A 24140-nucleotide genomic window follows, 5' to 3' on the forward strand; every position below is an offset into this window, starting at 1 on the left:
TAAATATATAATTCCAATATAATAACTGCATTAATAACTTGTAACATCTCTCCACAAACTCATCACACGGTTGCAAGAAGTACTTAGAGTTTACCAACCAAAAATCTAAAACACGGAAATGGGTGTGACTTTGGCAAACAATTTTGCAATCTGTTTCGAAAAATGAACAAAAGACAAAATAAGAATCTTATGTTGAAAGTGATGATGAGTGTGGTGACAATTAATCTCAGTATGCTTGACCCTTTTATGAAAGACAGAGTTACGAGCAATCTGAAAAGCACTCTTGTTGTCACAATGCATCATACTATTGAAAAACTCCCTTAACAACCAATCAAGTTTTGTACCGCTTAATCGAGGTACCAAATACCAAGTATCAGTTTTATGTAAAGCAAAAAGTTCCTTAATTATAACCTGGAAAACACTAGAATAACATGGGAGAGTAGAATCCATAGTCTCATAAGGTGTTAGAGTAGCCGTAGGGGAAGAGAAAAGAGCATGACAATAAAAAATCAAAGTACCAATATTTGTATGAAAACTATACGTATCATCTAAGAAATAATCAATGTGAACAAATTCAAATTTGGAGACATTATGAGATTCATTATGAATAGAAAAGAAAGATGTATGCTTAAAAAATAAAATATGATGAAAAAAAGAAGAAGGTATATGCTTAAAGAAGAAGAAATAGTAGAAGACATAAAAATAAAAGTATTGGAAAGAGAGAAGAAGAGAAAGACACAAAATTAAAATCATTAAGAAAAGAAATATAGAAGTTGACATAAAACTATCAATGAAGAGAAGTAGAATAAGACATAGAACTGGCGAAAAATAAGAGATAAACATAATTTGAATTCATATCCAACAAATAAATAGAGGAAATGTAAAATTAGATTACATATATAATCTTTCTAAATGTTCCTAGATCTTTTTGGTAGTTTCATATTTTATCAATTGTATGCCTATCGAATTATCAACAGAGTTGTTAATCCAAACGATAATTTTTGAATTACTTATTTTTCAAACATCTAACTATTCTATATATTTTTCATTCATATGTTTGCATAGAGTGTCAATAATATATCTGTCATTTTTTGTCTTTTAGATTTTTTTTTTTCACATAACTCAAATACAAATAATTTTTATTCATTTAATCTCACACTAATAGATTGAAGATAATCATCTTGTTCACTAGTTATGGTGAATAAACAACAAATGACCACTAAATAAAATAAAACATATACAAACATACAAAATCAAATATTTGGATCAAATGGGGAAATAATGATGTGATCGGCCACTGTGATATTCCATGATTAAACAAAAAAAATAAAAATCACCATCAAACATATATGAAAACAGTGTATGAAATTAAACTCTCTTCTATGAAATCACATATTAAAAGTCTCATTAAATATTAATTTTGCTATGATATTATATTGAAATCCAAAAAAGATTCAAAGAGGAAAAAAAAATTAAGATTTTTTACTATGAATTCTCTTGAAAATGGTATAATACCATTGAAATTTAAATAGACCTAATAAAAAAATAAAGATTAATTTACCCTTACTTCTAAAAAAATAAAAAAAATTATAATATACTAATTAAATAAATAAATATATAATTATAATATAGTAACTAAATATATTGATAACTCATAACAATCTTTATATTATCCTTTTATTCTTCGTTGCAAAATTGAAAAATGTCTTCTAACCATTGTTTAGTGTATAATTATTAGATTAAAAGCATTTTTGGAAAAAAAAAAAGAAACTTTCAATAAAATCTTAATTAAGATCTTCTATTTATTCCATTAAATTCTTCAAACCTGTAATCAAATCACTAAATTTCCCATTAAAAACATCTTTCAATCTTTAATGTAGAAATTTGACCTAAACTATCACCGACTTTTTTTTATCTTTTTTTTTGTGATTATTATTATTAAAATATAATTATGAAAATTGTTTAATCATCAAAATTTATTAATTAATTTTTATTTCATTGAAAGACTATTTTTAACCAATGTGACACATGTCATTATCTTATTTGATATGTTATAAGTGTCATGTTATAGACACATGGCATTATTTAATTCAACATCTTTACTAGCACATGGAATCATTAAGCTTTGTAAAATTTTTGGTCAACATGGCCTTTCAACCAACAAAATGTTGGTTATAATAAAACTATTATTCAAAGTAACATTTTTTTTAATTAATTTAAAATCAAAAGTTCAAAATAGGGTTTATATAAAATTAAAAATTGTAGAGTCAAAAATACTACAAATAAGAAATGTGAAAATTTTAAAAACAATTTTTTTTTTAATATGGAAAGTCTTAAAATTATAATTTATTTATTTATTTATTTCTTCTTTAAAGTAAACATTGGATTTTGATGAGGAAAAAGAAGAGAGATTGATGGGGGGAGAGAGATGATAGGGTGGAAGTGGGGGAGGGTGGAGGTGGGGGTGGGCGCATTGAATATTTGATAGACACAGAGTTTGTTGCTCGTAAGTCGTATGTGGTATGTCGTATGTAATGTGAATTGGGAGGAAGTGTTTGGGTGGTGCTAAAAGGAGCAAAGTCCAAACAATATATGCGACCATTTCAAAGCGCCCTTCTCGCTATTCCCCATACTCAGCCTTCTCTCTCTCGCGGAACCCACCGGGATGGCGATGGTCCTTGAGGGCATTATCGGTCTCGCTCTCCTTATGCTGCTCTTCATCGCCCTCGTCCTCCTCTTCGTCTGTAAGCCATGGCGCTTCTTCTTCTCTCCTAATCGCACTCGCACCATCAAGGTCCTTCCATTTCTCTTTTCTCATTTTTTCCTTCTTTTCATTTCATTTTTTTCTCTTAAAATCTATTTCTTTTGTTATTATTTTAATGTCTAAAGCTTCATTTCCTTGCCGAGTCATAGCAAAGGGAGAGTTTGGATTTCCCCAAGCCTAATTTTGAGCCCCGATTTGTTTTTGTTTCATTCCGAGTTTCTGTTTCTTGGGTTTTCTCAGCTGAAAAACGGGACATTTGGGGGGCTTTCATTTTTGTTTTGATCGGGGGATTTAGTTTGGGGTGCAATTGAGGTGTCTTTGAAATTCGTGGAGTTATGATCATGGGGAGACTTGCTTTGGGAGTGATTCTTGGGGTTTGTTTAGGTTTGCTGATTTGTGGCAAATTGAGCTGAAGATTTTCTTTTTATGCAATTTTTTTTAAGATTTGTGGTTGGGTTGACGTTTGTTACTTGGATTGATCGGTATTTCTGAATGTAATCGGGGTAAGACCTGAGCTGTTAGATCGATCTGGAGATTTATTCATTTGAATACATCTCAGATGATGGGAGCTAGTCGTGGTTGGAACTTATACAGTTGGGAATTATGCGGTTAATTGTAATTATTTTAAGGTCTCCATCCAGATGGCATTTTAATTCAACTGATCTATTCAGATAATATTACCAAACAGATGCTCAAAAAATTGTTTCCATTGAGGTATAGATTTCGACCTATATCTATTGAGATAATATTACCCAAAAAATGTTGCCACTGAGGTATAGCAGTGTAGGGGAAAATTTGTAAAATGTGTCTTCAGACTAATTCTTTTCTGTTCCAAACAGTTTAATTGAATTCAGTATAAAAATTTCATATGTTATTAATTGGTTATCCACTGCTGCAAATTTAGCATTTGAAGCATTTCAAAATTAGAATTTAAGGTACTTAATTTTTACTTTTATAAAACACCCATCACTTTTAGTTTCATAACAAGCACTAGCAGCTAACCTAAATTTGACCTAGGAGATTATAGTTTTCCGCCTCAAACAATTTTTTAGGTGTAAAACTCAAAAGCATTTAGGACTATTCGGTTGAGACTCATGGCACAAAACCCAGGTCCCTTAAAAAGCAAATGACTAACTGGCTCATTTGCAGAAGCAAGTTAATTGATTCCAGCTGTAGGGACTTTTCCATTCTTACCTTGTTCCCACTTTCTTTTCCCTTTTTCCTTTTATTGTAAACTTTCTATGTCAAATGACAAGGCAATCTTCAAGTTCTAGCCCCGTGTTTCTACTCTCTAGTTGGCATCACAAGCTAAGCCTTAAGCCTTGTGGTGCTTGGGCATCTGGTGAGATCATTTGTGGCCTTCTTGTCAGACATTACCTAATGATTAGGATCTGTTGCCTTAATACAATGATAATAAACATGCAAATTCACACTTTCAAGATTTCTAAGGGTAAATTGAGTGGCCCCAAAAATTGTACCTAGTTGTCCTTTACTGATCCATCTGCTCTCCTGTTGTATCATTTGCCTCATATGTAATGTTTTAATGTATTGTATCTCGATATGCTGCCTAGAGAAGAGATAGGGCTATGTCAAGTGAAGTCCTTCTTGAGGATGTATACAAGTTTATTGTGTATGTGTGCATTAAATTTGTTTTGAAATTAATATTCCTACCACCATATTGAGATGCATGCAAGATAGTCCTTTTCTTAGGGTTTTGAATTCTGAGTACCTGGGTTTGGGGAAATTTGTGTTAATTTTTATCAGTTCTCTGCATTTCTTGATGATAACTGTTGTGGAACCTTGCTCATTCAGCAGGTGCATTTCATGGTCATTACTTATGATTTAGTTCTCTTCATAAGTCCTGTGCTATATGCACTTTGCGATTTCTTCTTTTTTAGGTTGGTGATCTAGAGAGACCTCTTGTTCCAGAGGACTTGGATCTGGTTCCAAACCAAAGCAATGAATTGGGGAGAAGTTATGATCTAGGGGGATCGTGTGTTCAATCAGAAGGGTATTTGAACTCGCCACGAACACATGGGCTTGTGCATAAACAGAGGATTCCCCCTGCACCTCCACATTTGGTCCAAGGTATATAATCATGTTGTCTTTTTTTTTTTTTTTTTTCCACTTCTAGCATTTACCTCTTGATATTAGTTTTTATGTATCTAGCTGATACAAAATCAAAATTTTATTCGTCTCTCTCCCAGATGGTAGCTTGATCCTAGATCTAATTTCTGATGCTTCAGAAGATGTTTTGGTTGGTCAGACGCTCAAGCGTCCATTTATGTTAAACCACTCAATTGAAGAGCAAAGCCATATTGGAAAGGAAGAGCTAAGTTATGACTTGAAATTTGATTCAGAGAATGATAGATTTCAAGCGTTTGTTAGGCAAGATATTGTTGATCAAAGTATTTTCTCCCTCTTTCACTTATATGAAGAGTTTAATGTTCTTCATGTCTTTCATTTGGATGAATTTTTGAAACATGTCACCATATCTTTCTGTTAGAAGTGCAGGAAGCAGCCTCACTTTGGAGGTTATCTCTGGTCCTTCTCGAGGGGATCGGTGTTCTATATCATCAACAAATACTTCTAGACTTCCAATGACCCTTGGAAGGGTTTCTCCAAGTGATTTATTGGTGAAAGATTCAGAGGTCTCAGGGAAGCATGCTCTGATAAACTGGAATTTAAATGTAAACCTCTTGACCACAGTATCACTTTGCTGCATTGGCCATTGGGGTTCACTTTCTATCTTTCTGAATGCTTTATATGGTTTTCTAATATTTTTTTGGACTCCTTCCTTTGGGTTCAGAAATTGAAGTGGGAACTGGTGGACATGGGTAGCCTTAATGGAACACTCTTGAATTCCCAATCTGTCAACCATCCTGATTCTGGAATGAGGCATTGGGGTGATCCAATTGAGCTTGCAAGTGGAGACATAATAACTCTTGGGACAACCTCAAAAATACGTGTGAGTTAATATTTTCTATATGGAGTTGTAATATGGTGGCTCATCTTGTAGATGAATGTGACAGATTTCCAGACCAGCTAAATTTTTTGTTGGTGATTCGTTCAAGCTAAGCTAATTAACTTTTGGTTAGTACAAAAATTATAAGAAACATGATATGGTATGTACATCATAATACATTTTTAGTATAAAATCATATGGATCACTGATGAGTGAAGCATTTTCGGGGTATCTTATGACACATTTACATTACATACAGTTGGATCACATTTAACTGTCTTATTATTTTAAAAAAATTCTTTGAAAGATCTTTGTATTATTGTTTAAAACTGTGCTTAGGAAGGGAAGGAAGAATTTGATCCTATTAGGAAACATTACATGCGTTGGAACGTAAAGGGTAATTATTGTTCTAATGAATCCTATTTCAATATAATACATTCTTGTTCCTATAAAAAAAAAATATTGTTCTAATGAATGCTGTGGAGGTGTGATTTGAAGAACATATGCTATTAGAATGATTTAATTGTTGACCTTGTGGATGATGATGAATGAATATTGAATTTGCATAATGTAAAAGTTTTGTTTGTTGACTTTTTATTTTATTTTTTAATTTTAATTTTTTCCTTCTAGGTGGGATAATGATGAACCTGGAAAGTTAGAGCTTTCGACATGGCACACATATATTTCAGTAGTCCTGTGCTTGATCATAATTTCTTTGGCATGTTGGTTGGGACTCGTAGCAGCTTGAAACTTTTGGCATACTGATATTTATTAGTGGCACTAGTAGGAACTTGGAATTAAAAATTAAAATTAAAAGTTTTGAAAAGTTTATTTTGTGATTTTATGATGATGAATCCATGTATTTAAAAATGTTATATTTTATTAAAGACTTTGTTTATTAACGTTTGGATATATCTATATATATATAATATGAATGCTTATATTTACCTCTTTAACCTTATCATCTTTCTTGAATTAATTATTGGTCTTTTTTTTGCTGTATGTACATATATTTTGATAGTGCATACATCTTGTGGAGATGGGTTCAAACCGCCAACCACACAACATATATATATATATATATAATATGAATGCTTATATTTACCTCTTTAACCTTATCATCTTTCCTGAATTAATTATTGGTCTTTTTTGCTGTATGTACATATATTTTGATAGTGCATACATCTTGTGGAGATGGGTTCAAACCACCAACCACACAACACCATAATATGGAAGAAATAGAAAAATGATCTTTGAGTTGACAATTATTTTTTTTCGATAAATAAACATCAATATATAAGCAAAGGCAAACGCCGCAAAGCATACAGGGAGTATACAAGGCGACAAAGGCCACACAACAACAACAAAAACGAGAACAACAAAAACCCACCAGCCCTCAACTGGAGGCTATCCACTCCAGGAATCCTATAAGGGACCGGGACTCCGCACCATTATACAATTTTGCCCATCCCACATATTACAGGCAAAAGAATACTTAATTTTCTGTATAGCTACCTCCCCTCCCCTAAATGCTAATCTATTCCTTTCCTTCCACACCGTCCAAAAAATAAACAACGGTATGGATCTCCATATTCTCTTCCTCTTTTTGCCCACAAAGGAACCCTTCTAGTTGGTAATTACCTCCTTTACAGTTTCTGGAAAGACCCACTGGGCTCCAAACAGACTAAGAGTCATCCCCCACAGCACACTAGCCACTGTACAATGTATAAGAAGATGACTAACATTTTCCTCATCACTACCACATAAGTAACACCGGTTAGGGATTTGCCATTCTCTCTTTTGGAGCCTATCAATAGTAAGGATCCTCCCCCAAGTAGCTTCCCACGCAAAAAACGCTAACTTGGAAGGCACATTCTCCACCCAAATGCCCTTTTTGGATAACAGAATAGTACTGTGGCTGGTCAACAGTCCATACGCATCCGTGACACCAAACTGCCCATTTTTACCCCCCTTCCACACTGCCAAATCCTCCTCCAAATTAATTCTTTGATTCCTTAGGATCTGCAACAGTTTTTCAACCAAGGGCAGCTCCCAATCATTGAAACTTCTCAAGAACCTTAGGTTCCACTCGCCTTGGCCAGCATTCTGGTCCCATAAATCCCCCACAGTGGCACCTTTTTGGGCAGCCACACTGAAGAGTTGAGGGAATCTCCGGGCCAGCTCCACATCCCCACACCAAGTGTCCTTCCAAAACCTGATTTTGGTGCCTTTTCCCACCTTAAAAGTCATATTATTCCAATACCAATCTGCTTCTTTCATAATCTCCTTCCAAAGCCCCACCCCAAATGCCCCATTTGCTTTTTTAGTTCTCCACCCAAAATCCTCTTGCCCGTATTTTGCTACAAGTACACGTTTCCACATTCCATCCCTGGCACGAGCAAATCTCCAAACCCATTTTCCAAGAAGGGCTTTGTTTAACTGGACTATTTTCCTCAAGCCAAGCCCCCCTTTCTCTTTGCTCACACACACCTTCTCCCAACTGACTAGGTGAGCTTTTCTTTCCGTGCTTCCCCCTCCCCACAAGAAGTCCCTTTGCAGTTTTTCAAGTCTTCTCGCCACTCCCTTGGGCATACGAAATAGGGACAGCTGGTATAAAGGCATGCTAGCCAATGTGCTCTTTATGAGGGTGATTCTACCCCCCTTAGACAAGTATTGCCGCTTCCATAAGGCTAGTTTCCACCTCATCCTTTCTTCCACCCCATCCCACACATAACCCGCTTTATTAGGCGCGCCCAGAGGCAGCCCCAGGTAGGTTGAAGGCAGCTGACCCACCTTGCAGCCCAGCTCCACAGCCATCTCAAGGATCTCATCCACCTCCCCCACCGGAATAATTTCGCTCTTAGCCAAATTAATCCTAAGCCCGGAAGCGGCTTCAAACCAGCATAAAGTCCAACTCAAAAAAATCATATCGTCTTTCTTAGCTTCACAAAAAATTATTGCATCGTCCGCAAAGAGGAGATGAGATATACTAACAGCCTGCCCCCTACCCCTCTGCATCCTACATCCCGTGATGCAACCCCCTTCCACAGCCCTCCGGAGAAGAGCACTCAGCACCTCCATTCCCATGATAAACAAATATGGGGATAGAGGGTCTCCTTGTCGAAGCCCCTTAGAGCTGGGGAAAAACTCGGCTGGCTCCCCATTTACTAAAACTGAGAACTTGGCGGTCGATATACAGCTCCATATCCACTCCCTCCATTTAGTCCCAAATCCCATTTTCTCCATTACCCTCATCAAAAAATGCCAATTGACGCTATCATACGCCTTTTCAATATCAAGCTTACAGATCAGGCCCTTCTTTCCCTCTTTTTTCCATGAGTCAATCACCTCATTTGCAATTAAGGACGCGTCCAAAATCTGCCTACCCGAGACAAACGCGTTTTGGTCTAAGGAAATCACTCCACCAATCACGTTTTTAATCCTATTGGCCAGCACCTTAGCCAAGAGTTTGTATAATCCACCCAACAGGCTGATCGGCCTGAAGTCCCCCAGCTCCTCCGCTCCTCCTTTCTTGGGGATCAGAACCAAAAACGTGGCATTGAGACTCTTTAGGAAAGTCTTATGTTCATGGAATTCTTTGAACATTTCCATAACCTCCTCCTTCACAAACTCCCAACAGAATTGCCAAAAAGCACCGGTAAAGCCATCCGGACCCGGAGCCTTGTCCCCATTCATACCTCTTATAGCGGAATGGACCTCATCTTCCTTAAATGGCAGCTCCAAGGTGTCCGCCTCTTGCTGGCTAATCCGATTCAGATTAACACCCCCTATGTCTGCCTTCCACTCCGAGTCTTCCGTTAGTAATCGATGAAAGGCGTCTACAATTCCGGTCCTAACTGTACTCTCCTCTGACAGCCAGACCCCACTGATTTTCACTCTTTCCATAGTATGCCTTCTTCGGTGTGCATTCGCCATTCGATGAAAATACCCTGTATTTTTATCCCCTTCTCTTAGCCACAACTCCCTTGATAGTTGTCGCCAGTGGATCTCATCCATCTTGACCCATTTAGCATAGCCATCTTTTGCTTCTTTCTTTCTTGCAAATTCCTCCTCAGTCAGTCTCCTCTCACTTTCCACCTGGTCCCAATGGTCCACTTGCTGTAAAGCAACCATTTTATTAGTCTCCAAATTCCCAAACACCTCCCTATTCTAGACTTTTAGTTTTTCCTTCATCCCCTTCAGCTTTGTTGCCAGCTTATAGCTAGCCCTACCACTGACCACCATCCCCTGCCACCAACTCCTCAAGAGGTCCTTAAATCCTTCCACTCTCAGCCACATATTCTCAAACCTGAAAGGTGAAGGGCCTCTTCTTTTGCCACCCCCCTCAATTGTGATTGGGAAATGATCTGAGATGGGCCGAGATAATCTCTTCTGTGTCACATTGCTGAACTGATCAAGCCATCTAGGAGAAACCAAAAACCTATCTAGTCTAGCCCAAGCTTGGTTATAGAGCCCCCCACTCCACGTGAAAGAACCCCCTTGAAGAGGAAGGTCAATAAGCTCCAGGTCATCCATAACCTGAGCAAACCTCCTCATAGCTGGAGTCACCCTCCCTTGCCTGCTTCTCTCCCCTTGAGCTAGGGTGACGTTAAAATCACCCCCTACACACCAAGGGTCACCCCAAAGGCCTCTGACTGCTCCAAGCTCTTCCCAGAGACACTCCCTATCCTTTTTGTTGAAGGGGCCATATACCCCCATGAATACCCAGACTGTCCCATTCTCCACAGTCCTAAATTTACAAGAGACTGAGAATTGGCCCTCCTCCCACTCCAGCAACTCCAAGGACCTTTTATCCCAACAAACCAACACACCTCCAGCTGCTCCAGTAGCTTCAAGAGTTCTCCAATCTAAGAATCTCCCCACCCCTAAACTTTTCACCACCCCATCAGTCATTGACTGGATTTTTGTCTCCTGAATACACACCAAATCCACCTTCTGTTTTCTAACCACAGACTTAACAATCCTTCTTTTATTAACGTCATTTGCACCCCTCACGTTCCAACTCATTAACTTGAGATTCATTAACCCAACAGTAATTGACCCCCTCTGCTTTTCAAAAGGCCATTCTTATTTTCCTTCCCCTTGTATTTGACTGAGCATTCCAACCTTTTGAGTTCCCTCTCAAATTTTGTTTTCTCCAGTAGCCCTTTGCTATGTATCCTTTCCCGTCGTTTCCTGATTTTGGACAAAAAGTCCAGAATCTCCCTCTCCAGTCCTTCTATTGAGAATCCCAGCAGCTTGCTAAACTTGGCCAAGCTGCTTTCCTCCCAATCAGACTCCTTCTCGCTCCTTTGAGCTTGGGGCCCAGACACGGCTGGGGTCCAATCCGGGTTTTGACCCTCTATAGCCTCACAGTCAATCGCAACCAGATCCCAGCAACCCTCTCTCCTCGCTCTATCCCCCCCTGTATCAGCACCTTCGACCAAGATATCACTCTGTCGGCTCGCCCTTAGAACCCCCGAATGATTGCAAGGCTCCCTCAACGGAGTCCGACCAAAAAGAGAAGAAGAAGGGGAAAGGGAGACCCCAACCTTTAGATTAGGATAGGACCCGTACCTGCAGGCTTCGTTCATGATTTCTCTGTTGGGCATGGACCACTGGAGAGCCGGCGTCTGCTTGTCCCAAGTCTCCTTCTCTCGACACTTGATGAACTCCATTTCTATCCTTAGGCCCAAATCCACTTCAGAACCTATACCCATGCTTTTAAATTGCCTTTGGCCCAAATGATCCCCAACCAAGATAGTAGGCCCATGTGAAAGAAATTCCAGCCCTTTGAGAGCCCCTCCCTCGGCCAGCCCGCACCCTACTCCATCTGCAACCCAAGCATCCCCTTTTAAGGGAATCGGGCCTTGCGACTCTAGCCCACAGTCCCGCTTCCAGCCCACAGCGTCAAGCCCCGCTCCAGACGAACCCGCCCCATCGCCCCCGGGTCCATATCTCTGACGGGCCACCCACCCGTTAGAGGTCCAAATTTCAAACCCATCCCCCCCCTCTCCTCCCACCTGCTCCCCCGTCACTTCCTCTGACCGGCGCTGTTCCTCGGTTCCAGCGCCCGATTTCTCTCCCACACGCCATCCCGCGCGTGGATCAGCATCATCCCTAACCTCCCTTCTCTGCTAGCCATCCCAGTTTTTCCTTATTGCCGGCGGGATCTCCCACCACAGAGAGACGGTGTATATCTCCCCTTCCACCCCGATCTCCATTGAACACGGCAAAGCCCCTCCGGTCCTTTTTACCTGAATCCTTGCCCACTCCAGATCCTCTTTCTTTTCCGTTAGAGGGTCGACGCCTAAGAATCCGCCGCACTCTTCTCCCACTCTCCTCAGGACTGACGGCACCCACAGCGAAATAGGAAGGCCCAGGATCCTCACCCAAGCATCATTTCTTTCTTTATCCTCTGTACAGCATCCATAACTCGGGCTCCACATCTCCAAGCCTAGTTGGATCCCTCCGACTGCTCTCACCCCCGCAGCAAGAACCCTCTTGGCTTCTTCCGCCATCTCAAATTCCAGCAAAGCACAACCCTTTCCCATTCTAGCCAGGCCTAATCTGCCTTTCAGCCCCCACGTCTTAGCTGCTGTCCATCCCAGACTCGCTAATTCCTCTTCACGCGCTGATTTAGGGTTCCATTTAGCGATCAGACAATGCTTTAGTCTACACACATTATTTCGTATCTCCTCCTCTTTAATCTCTATTCTTGCCCTTGGGATATTCCTGGGTTGTGATCCCCTGACCACTTCCAGATACGACCTCCCGGAGTTCCCTACCCCTTGATCAATTACCTCTTCTTCGCTCCGAAACCCTACCCACAACAGGGATTCCACCATAGAAGCCCATCCTCCCTTTTCCCCTTTCCCTTTCGGTATACAGATACCGAATCGCCTTTTCTCCATGTCCGTCACCCCTAATCGAACAAAACTACCGGCCCTGTTAGCTTCTCTCACCAGGGAGTAAAGCCTCCCTTTTTCTTTCCATCCCTTCTCCCATCTCCCATCTTTCCCATCCTTCGCGCACTGGTTCAGTCCCTCTATGAGTAACCCCACACTCGCCGGTCCCAGCCGAACCCAAGAAACTATCCCTCCCTTACTTTCTGAGATAATGGCATGACTCCTACCATTTCTCTCTTCAGCTACTACTTCAAACATCTTTGATTCCACCACGAAGCTACTTCGCCTCCTCTTCCCACGATTTTCCGCCCTACTTTCCCCCTCTCCGCCTTCTCTCGCAGGATCGCCTTCGCTCTCTCTCTCTCTCATTGTCCCTTGGCATTAGAATGTATACTTGTACCGAGTTGACAATTATTATGCCATTGAGTACGCTTCTGGTGCATGATGTTCATGTAGTTTTATAGAAATTCGTATGTGGCGCTATTGAAGAAAAAATTCATGGATTTCCTATCCTTTGCTTGTAATTAAAAATTGTATTAACGTATTAGTTTGTTTCTAATGAAAGAAAATGAAGAAGAAAAGGTTTTCTGATGGGTAAGAAGAAACCTGTCTATATGAGAATATCTTTCAAATATTCTTGTGTAGATAAAGGACTAAGTTTGCATTTTATTCAGTTGAATTATTTTCTATTTTCTTATATGGCAACACTATTTATGGGTAACTGAACAAGTGAATATGTTATACTTCTCCTTAATTCCAGTTCCTTACAGAATTTTTTTTTCTCCTGCTATGTCAGGTTCAAATTGCATCTGAAACCAAATGTCAGGTCCCTTTTGGACTTGGTATAGCATCAGATCCCATGGCTTTGCGTCGCGGAGGAAAGAAGCTTCCTATGGAAGATGTGTGCTATTACCATTGGCCACTTCCTGGGACTGATCAGGTTTCTATTATTATGAACTTTACTGAGAGATGTTATGCTCTTTCGAGTAAGGGCATTCTAATATTACTAGAATGGTTATCTTGCAGTTTGGACTGTTTGGCATCTGTGATGGACATGGTGGAGCAGCAGCTGCAAAATCTGCCAGCAAGTTAGTGTTTCCTTTACAACTTAAGTGTGGTGGCAAAATAGACCTTCTGAAACCTCAATACATTATTTTAATATTTTTTTGTTCCATAATGAGTGTAGACATTTCTAATACGTTTTCTTCACCGGTCAATATATATTAATGTTGTGCAATTATGGAAAATTTTTAGACCTTTAATAACCTCATTTATGTTTTCTAAGGTTAACTGGCGATTAGTTTATACTCTTAGTCTCTTATAAATGCTCATGACCTGATTGATGTCATATAGATTTTGTTCTGATTTTGATGGTTAATATTTAAATTTTTTGAGATAGAAAGGGTGCTAGTAGGAGCCAATGAGAAACCACCCTATTGTAGAAGTTGGCTCAGTATAGGAACTTTTGGAAAATTTTAGTCTTGAATATGGCGGGCAGGAGAAGGGGAATTTAGTTTTACCTAGTATGTGCTTTTTACTGTGAAATGCCCGACTTAATACGATTTTCTGAATGTGGACTGCTGTGTCAGTCTTGATCAATTGGGTAGAATGGTTTTTGTTGCAGCCCTTGGCTTTGTGTATTTCCATTAGATTTACTCTATGTGGGTGTGTTTGTGTCTGCCATTGTCACATTTACTCTCTAAGTTGATCTTTTTCTTTTATCTGTTTGTATTTCTTTAGGCAATGCATTAAGATACAACAGCTGTATCCAGTGATTTTCCTTTTTTCCTTTTTATTTTTTAATTTTATTTTTTTTCTTCATTTTCCTTTCCTTTTCTTTTCATTTTGATAGTTACAAAACGAAGATTTAAGACGAATGCTAAAGTTGCATCCAATGGTTATTATCTTCTATTTTGTTTCTCCTTTATGCGCTGGTTTAGTCATTCAGGTTTGCTGTCAATGCTTTTTAATAATTACTCTTTAAAAATCATCTTCTCCAGAATTCTGCCCGAGATGGTTGCTTCGATATTGTCAGATTCATTGAAGAGGGAGAAGGTTTTATCACGACAGGATGCTTCAGAAATCCTTAGGGATGCAGTTTCACGGACAGAAGCATTCATGAATCACCATTATGAGGTCTTCTTCCCCACAAATTATTTTCCCTGTTTATCTTTATGTTTTTGATGCATTTTCAATGATTGTTTTTCTGTTAAGAGTTCTTTTTCTCTTTTTCTTTTTTCCTTTTTTTTTTTTTTTTTTATGATCGGGAAATGGAAATGTAGTTAACAGACACCTAACAAGAAGGGGGTGCACCCTAAGTACACAAGGAATATATAAAAGGTATCAAAGAAAGAGAAGAAGAGAAAGAAGAAAAATCAGCTACAAGACCAGTGTCATAGTAACCATTCCTTGATCAGTCAACAGTCTAACAAAAAAAGGCAACCCTGCTTTGGTGTGCTTTTTTGGGTGTTTTTTATTTATTTATAAATTTCTTTTCATTTACCTATCAAAATAATAATAATAATAATTAAAAAGTCAACCCAACAACGTCATGGACCGTTGAACAATGAACTAAGAAAAGACTCCTTTGAGCATGCCAAGTCTTCAAAAATTCTATCATTGTTCTCTTGCCAATTAACCTAAAATAAGCTCAGAGTGGCCACTGTCCACACCTTACTCACGAAAGTTTCCTGCCACCTAAGCAACACTTCCTTACTGTTCTAGGCAGCTCTCATGAGAAACCAATGAGGGAAAATAACAAGTTCCATATAATCTGTTCTTTACCAAAGTAAAGGGATAGGTTAGCCAACTCCTTGCAACAATTGAATGAAGAACATTGGATAGCTAGAGGTCATCCTCTCTCTTTTTTTTTTTTTTTTGATAGGAAACAACAAAGAAATATATTGATAGAATTAAGAAGTACAGCTTTTATTGTTATGCTTGTTTTGGGTCATTTGGAAGGCTAGAAATTCAATTGCTTTTGAGGACGGGGTGCTATCTATACAAAAGCTGAAAATTTCCTTTGTGTATTTGCTATGGTCGGAAACCAAAGTGTGGATAAAAGATGGTCCTTCGACCTTATTAGATTTTATAGATTGGGTGTGCATGTATTAAGGAAGAGGGTTTTTTGTGCTTTCATAGAGGGGTGGGTTCTTTTGTAAGGGGGTGAGTCGTTTTTTCTATACTGTAACTATTTGAGTCGCTTCTTTAGCGTCTCTTTATCAATACATATATCACTTACTGATAAAAAAAAAAAAAAAAAAAAAAATTAAGAAGTACAAAAGAAAGATGGGGAATCCTCCCGCAAAAGAAAACTAAACAACAAGAATACAAAAACAATAAGCTAAATGGTGATTAATTTATCAAAAAAAAAAAAAAAAAAAGCTAACTCTCTTTGCTAGACCACCCCATTGGAGCTACACACTGCTAGCCAATCTAGTTGCAACACATTAAGGGGAATCCCCTTAAAAACGATGGAGCAAAAAGCCCAAAAAGAAGCAAGGAAGTGAATGGAATCTCATAGATTCTCTGAATTCCTAATTTTATTATCAAATATCTTAGCATTTCTTTCCCACCACACAACCCAAATTAAAGCAATACACGCAGTTTGCCACAAAACCATGCCTCTCTTGGATTTTCCAAAACCCTTATAATTGATGGTCATCATGTCAGAAATGCTCCTCGGGGGGACCCAATCTATCTTAGCTATCTGAAATAATTTGTGCCACAACCCCAACGTCAAAGAACAATGTAAGAAAAGATGATTTGCTGATTCTCCATGCTTCATACACAACTTATAGATGTCAGGACTAAGAGCTTTGTAGGGTCTTCTCAATTGTAGCAAGTCATTAGTATTTACCTTCTTGTGTGCCACTAACCAGACAAAGGACTTGACCTTAAAAGAGACTTGAGAATTTCAAACAAAATTAGTAGGGAAAACTGGAGATAAATCAGAAAGGTGGGACAAGGCTAGCTTTAGTTAAGATATCCTCTCTTCATTAGCCAGCTTTAGTTAAGATATCCTCCCACAGCCTCCCAAGCAAGGAAGCCCTCTTTTGTAGGTGCCTCATTGGTCCACATGGCTTAGCAGGAAAAGAGCCCTCTTAACTCCAGTTGCAAGGAACAGCAGAAAAACTTAACATAGATAAATCCCATCCTCTGCACATCTCTACACTAACCAATCCTCAAGATCTCCAATCACCAACACCTCCTAAATATGCTTAAGGAGAGCCTCCACACTTTCTCAACTATTAGTCTTGGAAGACTTCGAAAACCATTTCCATTCAATTCCTCCCAAACATCTGCAACCTAAGCATCCTTAAATGGAACAATACTCTACATGGCAGGGAAGAAGTCACTCAACCTCGGATATGCCTCACATTATGCCAAAACTTTGTTCTAAGACCAGACCATTAGTCACTGTTATTCTCGTCATTGCTTGAAACTCACTTCTAATCCTGTTTTTTTTTTCCACAAGCCCAATCCTTACCCCTCTTTCCCCTCCTTAGAGCACCACCCACCAACCTTTTCCCCGAATTTACCTAAGAATGACGCATTGCCACAATCCATCTTGTTTGTTCAAAAATCTCCAATTCCATTTTCCAATGAAAGCCTGGTTAATAACCAATAATTTTGTAAGGCCTAACCATCATCAGAATAATACAGACACGTACCATTTGAAAGGTGAGGCTTCCCCTCTAAGACTTTAAGACCCTACAGAAAATCATGGTGACCTTAAAAGTGTATGATTCTCCACCTTTGTAATCACAAAAAGGAACATAGAAAGATAGACAAGCCAACCAAATTACTTTCTATAAGAGTTAATTTTTAGAAAAGCACCATCTTTTCCAAAAGGCAAGTCTTATGCCAAACCTCACCTCAACCACATCCCAGATTCTACCCATCCATTTCCCATATTCTACCCATTACATTGTAAAACCACAACAAACCTAACCCCCCATCCCCCACCCCTCCAAAAACAGAACTCTCTCTCTCCAGTTGTATGATTAATGATGCAGTGTTTTTCTTTATGCTCATCTTATGTGAAGTAAATTCTGAATTTTAGAAATCTGAGATGCGGAGTAATGGATTAACTTCTCCATTTGGACTAATCTAATGACATGAAAAGAGAACAAATGTTTTCTTTTTTGCCTCTTTTGGGTGTTATTGTCCTCAGCATGTTCTCTCTTATGTCTCTGATTGTTGTGATTGAACATTTAACTGTAGGATCAACTTTTAACTTGTTGGATCTTGGGAGTAATTTTGTAACTACATGATGAAATTGTAAAATATTATCATTGATAGGTCTGAATCTATGATGAACTGTTGAAATGTTCCAGGCAATGATCCTTTCTTTGAATTAGTTGAAGTAATCAGATGTCTTTTTTAACAAGAATTGTTGTTAAAGGGCTATTGCTTGTGGTGAAAAGCTGTGCTCTGCATGTTATAATAGTTGATTCATTTCAGGGTTGTACTGCTACGGTGCTTTTGGTTTGGGCTGATGGTCATGAAAATTTCTATGCGCAATGTGCAAACGTTGGAGATTCAGCTTGTGTTATGAAGTATGTGCTTTTGTTGTCATTCTATCATTCATAGGTTGATTATGATAATATATCATCAGAATTTGTGTTTTTCAAGGGTCTCAGTTGAAGTTACCATTGTTTTTATTATTTTATTAATCAATTTATGGGAACTTCTATCTTGGCTGGTTGGCTGCTGTAAGGACTCTCAAGATGTCTTTTTTTAAAAAAAAGGAAAAAGAAAAAGAAAAAGGAAAATCATAACACATGATATAGGGAAGAGAACCTTTTAATGTTTGTCATAAAGATAGATTATTCTAATTCATTGAAATTTTAAAAACTAAATTTGGATTGTAGCTTGCTTCTGAGGACTTGGCATGTTTTTAGAAGGCTTCAGAGTTTGATAGGGTTGATTGGCCAATGTCAATCAAAATGCTTTGGAGGTGGGACAGGATATCACCTCTAAATTTGTGCTGAAATTCTTGGGTCTTGTTTTTCCCTGATATCCAACATAAATAAAACCAAAAATTGAAAAAATTTCAAATATTTAAGTGTCTTTTATTTTTATTTTATTTATTTTATTTTTTCACATGTTGTAAGAGTTATTGAGTTTTAATTCTTCATGAAACTTGAACTACTGGGAACAAAATAATGGTGGTTTGGTTGTGGCAGCTGTTAGAATTTCTGTGATTAGTGTGTGTAGTGTTAGTAGTGGCTTATTAGTCTGGATGATTAGTGGGTGCCATAAGTGGTGCTAAGTTGGTGGAGGTGGATTGTCAAAATGAGTTGTTAGGTATTCTAGGATTGAATGGATAGAGGAAAGACTTAGAGGAGACATGGAGAGAACAGAAAGAGGCAGAAGTGTGACACATTCTTAAGATGCAAGAGGGTGTGACCTGTTCTTTTCAGCTTGCAAACATGATTTAGGATGAAAGCTAGGGCATGTGAATCACGTCCGCAAGCTGGTGTAGATGTTTGGAGAGATGGGTGGTGTATTGATTAGTTTTTGGTTGTGATACATTCCTTCTCCTCTATCCTATGGTAGAAGATGAAGTGTTTGCCTTTTTCTTTTCTTTCAAAAAAGAGAAAAAGATGAGGGGCAGAATTGGGTGTGATCTTTCCTTTCTCAACCTGAAAAGGCAGAAGAGAGTGTGACCTGTTCTTTTCAGCTTGTAAACATAATTTAAGATGAAAGATAGGGCATACAAATCTTTCTGTTGGCATGTCTACAAGCTGGTGTAGATGTTTTGGAGGGATTGGTGGTGCATTGATTAGCTTCTAGTTGTGATATTTTCCTTATCTATTCTATGGTAGAAGAAAAAGTGTTAGGCCTTTTCTTTTCTTTCAAAAAAAGAAAGAAGAAAAAAATGGGGAGATGGTTTACTCTCTTGAAATTTGAGTTTAGAGAAGAAATAACGATTGCAAGATCCAAGTGTTGAGAAGAAACCACATTTGGTGAATTGGTTGACAATTTGCAAAGATAAAAAGAAGGGGAAGGGGGATGTTGGCATTAAAGCTTTCTCCAAAGTATGTCCCTTTCCAAGGTGAATCTCCAACACCATTTACCCAAAAGAACTAGGAGGTTGGTGCTCTCGGGTAGGGAGAGAAGGTTATGGTGTTAGCTTGTGGAAGTTGATCAGAAAAGGGTGGGGAATTTTTAAAGCCAAAACAAGATTTGAGGTGGGCAACGAGAGAAGAATCAAATTCTAGCATGATGTGTGGTGTGATGATATACTTTTAAAGGATTCTTTCCCATTACCATTCACAATTGTAGCTTCCAAGGAGGCATGGGAGGTTGAAGGCACAATGGTCAGGTGGAACTTGTGCTTCTCAAGAAATTTTCATGATTGAGGGATTTTTTCTAAAACTTTATGTGAGTTGGGAAGAAATAGAGGAGAGGAAGATAAAATGGTTTGGAAGGCTAGCAAAAGTGGGGTATTCTCTATGCAGTCCTACTTTGCATTGGAAGCGGAGAGTAAAGTTCCTATCCCCTAAAAAATAGTATGGGGTCTTGGGCTTCTATCAAAGTGACTTATTTTGCTTGGGAAGCGACTTGGGAAAGGATTCTTACCATGTACCTACTTAGAAGGAGAGGGGATGGGTTTTGGCAGTTTATTATTGTATGTGCAAAAATGCAAAAGAAGTAGATCATCTTCTCATCCACTGAAGGAAAGCTAGAGAGTTTTATTTATTTATTTATTTATTTTTTTATCAGAAACGAACAAAGGTATTAATTGAGAAAAAAACATGAGAAGGATAAGAAGTCCTCCCCAAGATGTACAAATCTAACCAAAAGAATTGAGTAAACTCCACTAAACAAGGAGGGCTATACAAAAAGAACAATAGGTCTATACAATTATAACAATCCCAGACCCTGTAGAACCAACCCTAGGGTGTACATATCGAAAGTTAACTAAGCTGAATTACACTAAAAGAATAGGGTTTAAAAAGAAAGCTGGAGAGTTATGACACTTTCTCTTTTTTTCTTTTGGCATCTCGTGGGTTCTTCTATTTGTTGTTGAAGGACTTGTTAAAGGGTTGACATGGGAGCTTTGTGGGCAAGAAGAGAATGTAGGTTTGGAGATCAACTCCTCTTTGCCTTCCCAAGACAAAACGAAACTGAAGAACCTCTGAAGGGGAGCAACGAATTATCCAATCTCTCAAGGATTTCCTCATTGCTAATCAATCTATACATGTGATCTCCTGGGTATCTTTTAGTTGACAGTCAAATGGGTTTCCATTCTTTATTGGATTTTATAGAATGGTTGCGCTCTAAGTCCTAAAGTAGGGTTGTAGCTATTGTAACTTGAATCTTTTGTGTCTCACTTGTATACTTCCTATGTACCGGGTTTGCATATATATATATTCTTATTTGCCTATTGAAAAAAAAAGATCCAAGTGTTTCATATTTTTTTTGGATTATTTTTCGTTACTCCATTCATGCAAAAGAAGATAGATTGTGGCATTGTGCTGGTTGCTTTAATCAGAAGAATTATTTTCCATCAGACATTTTATTCAATCTTGTACTCATTGACCGGTGGTCTCTTTCTCGGAAAATTGTTTCCCTGTTTAATCACTTTTTAATTTTTCACATGGATGTGCTTCTTAGGCAGGCTTCTTACTATTAATTAACATTGTTGAAGGTGGGGGCAGTGGCAGAATCCAGAGGGGCCACCTTTGATAATAGTAAAACAAATATAAAACCTCAAATTTTATTAATAATGCTTACATTTAATAAACCTTCCATTTTGTTCAGTGAGCTTTAAAAAACATTCATATTAAGTTAAATATGAATGAGACCCTTTACAAGTAGCTATTGTCCTTCTGTAGTACTTCTTCCTTTTTTAGGATTCTTTTTCCCCAAAAGTTAGAGAGAAGTGGAACAGGAGGTATTTGGGTGGGATTTATCCAAGCAACTGAACTATTTCAAATGTTCCCACAAACAAATGGCATTTGCTAAACCAAAATCTACCTTTGTGGTACAGAATTCAAACCCATTTTTATCTAGCTACTGATGGGGGTGCAACTATACCCATCTTTCCCAACTTTTCAGAGGGGCACATGGCCCTGCTGGGCCTCAGCTGGCTCCACCAGTGGTTGAAGGAAACTTGTTTGTTTAGTAGATGCATCAAATGCTCCCCTGCCCCCTGTGGCTTTGAATTTTCTGTTTTTGTTTTGCTCTTGTGTTTGTAGGAGGTTCTAGGTTTCTTAGTTTCATTTGAATATCTAACTGTAAGTAGGCATATTAAAGTTTTATGCCCTAAAGTACTGCCAAAATTGTTCATTTGTTCTTATTTCTGAAGATATTGTAGAAACTGGAATTCTTTTGAGCTGCCCATGGAGGGGATCCTAGAAGATATTTTTTCTTAATTTGTGCTTGTCGTTCTTACACAGTGGCCAAGCTAATCTTTAATCATTCCTAGAAGACCTTTTTATAAAAATCACAACAAAGGTATCTTGATAGTCAGGAAAGCTTTTCTCATTGGTGTCTTCCTTTCCTTCCAATATTTATTAAAATATATCGACAACGACATGTGGTTGAGGGTGGGGGTTTGTCTGGGTGTTTGGTTTTGAAGTTGGTTGCTTGGATGTTAATATTTGAAATAACAGTTATTATTGTCACAGTGACTTTTTTGTCGTGTTCACTGATTTTATTCTACTATCAAAATCTAGTAGTAATGTTTGATTTGAATGCAAAATTCAATATTGTTTAGTAAAAATGGAAGTTAGACAGGTAGACACTATAAAAGTTAAGACTTGGAGATACTGTTTATTTGTCATTTTTTCAATTATTGCAGTAATCTTGACTCTTGAGTTGCTTACAGTTTAGAAGTAATATAGTTCCAATTTGATTATGGTTTTTAAATCTGCTATGGTTCCCTACTTCTCAAGTAGTGATTCTCCTTTCCTCTTAACTTTTGAAGTTATTCGATTAAAATAATGATATTACTTCTCAACCATACCTTTCACTCCACTGTAACCAGTTACAATCTTTTTCCTGGCAGTGTTGATGGGAAGCAGATTAAGATGACGGAAGACCATAGAGTAACTAGTTATTCTGAAAGACAACGCATAAAAGAAATAGGAGAACCGTTAAAAGATGGGGAAACACGCCTATGTGGTGATGGCAGAATCCTTTATCTAATGTATAAATTACATTGTTAAATGTTCATAATTGCTGACTCTCTTTTTCCCTGTGTTTCAGGTCTAAACCTCGCTCGGATGCTTGGAGACAAATATATGAAAGAGCAAGATTCCCGCTTCAGTTCAGAGCCTTACATAAGTCAGGTTGTGCATATAAATCAAGCAAGCGGGGCCTTTGCACTACTGGCAAGGTGATCTTGCTTCAAATCAACAATTTTGCTTGTCTTTGTCTAGTGACTTGTTTTGCCTCTTTTTCAGCAGTATTTATCTTCATTATTGTTCTGTATAATCTCTAGTTCTTAATCTGGCTTATTTTCAGTTGGCAAATGAAAGTCGCAATGCCGATTTAATATGTCCATTTGATATTCTTATTTAGAAAATACCCAGAACTAAATTCATTTAATATATGGTGTCGTTTTTTTTTCTGCCTCTGTTTGATTTGGGCAGAATGGTGGTTATATTTTTGAAATGTGGAAATTTAACTCTGGATTTTGGTATAATGCAGTGATGGCTTTTGGGATGTTATTAGCCCCAAGAAGGCAATGCAGCTAGTGTTTCAGGTATTATCCTTTAACTTATTGCTGGGATTTTGTATGGAACAAGCTAGGGAAACTTCTTACCATCTCATTCTAATCAAGACACTTGGAAACTTTGGTGCAAACAGATGAAGGAGAGATGCTCTCCGGATAGGGAGAACTCGGCGGAGAAGGTTGCAAATTTTCTGTTGAGTGAGGCTAGAACACTGCGAACAAAGGATAACACCTCTATAATTTTCTTAGATTTTGATACTAACTCTAGAAAATCTTCTTGTAAACTTGATCCTTGAAATGTACCAGAGGCGTGTAGTGTTACAGCAGTTATTAATTTAATTATAATTTTTATTTTATTTTGTCTTCTTTTCTGCATTTATTTCTCATTTATGCTGATTCATGTGATTTCCCACCAAACACCGGACTTCTGATAATGCCCCCATTTTTCCAAAGGCACGGTTTGGGTTTTTATTGGACTGAAACTTGGGTGGGTTGACGAGTAACCCGAGCTTAACCCAAATTTAAAAATAATTGATATGAATTCAACCCAATCCAAACTATAATAGGGGGTATTCAATTTAAGCTCAATCTAATCTTATTTTTTTAAGTTCAAGTTGTTCAACCTACACTTGGGGTTAAACGATTAGGTTATACTCAAATTGTATAATTCAAAATCTATTTATAATATTTTTTAGAATCTTTTTAATGTGTTTATATGAAAATTTAAATAACAAAAATAAAAAACATATAATATGATATAATATAATTTAATATTTTTTTTTTTAAAAAATATTATTATATATGATAAAG

The 24140-nt window shown here is 37.9% G+C and overlaps 1 protein-coding gene across 1 annotated transcript; it reads left to right on the forward strand.

The window, feature by feature from the left end:
• The first annotated feature begins 2460 nt into the window (after positions 1-2460).
• LOC100242550 (protein phosphatase 2C 70) lies at positions 2461-23686 on the forward strand. The gene is made up of 13 exons (XM_002281156.4): positions 2461-2794; positions 4663-4852; positions 4972-5172; positions 5279-5454; positions 5574-5732; positions 13434-13577; positions 13664-13725; positions 14638-14773; positions 18104-18198; positions 22662-22777; positions 22862-22991; positions 23306-23360; positions 23465-23686. The coding sequence occupies exons 1-13, from the start codon at positions 2666-2668 to the stop codon at positions 23624-23626; spliced, it is 1755 nt and encodes a 584-aa protein (XP_002281192.1). The 5' UTR covers positions 2461-2665; the 3' UTR covers positions 23627-23686.
• The last annotated feature ends 454 nt before the right edge of the window (positions 23687-24140 follow it).

Source organism: Vitis vinifera, chromosome 5, assembly GCF_030704535.1.
Source record: "Vitis vinifera cultivar Pinot Noir 40024 chromosome 5, ASM3070453v1".
NCBI classification, from domain to species: domain Eukaryota; kingdom Viridiplantae; phylum Streptophyta; class Magnoliopsida; order Vitales; family Vitaceae; genus Vitis; species Vitis vinifera.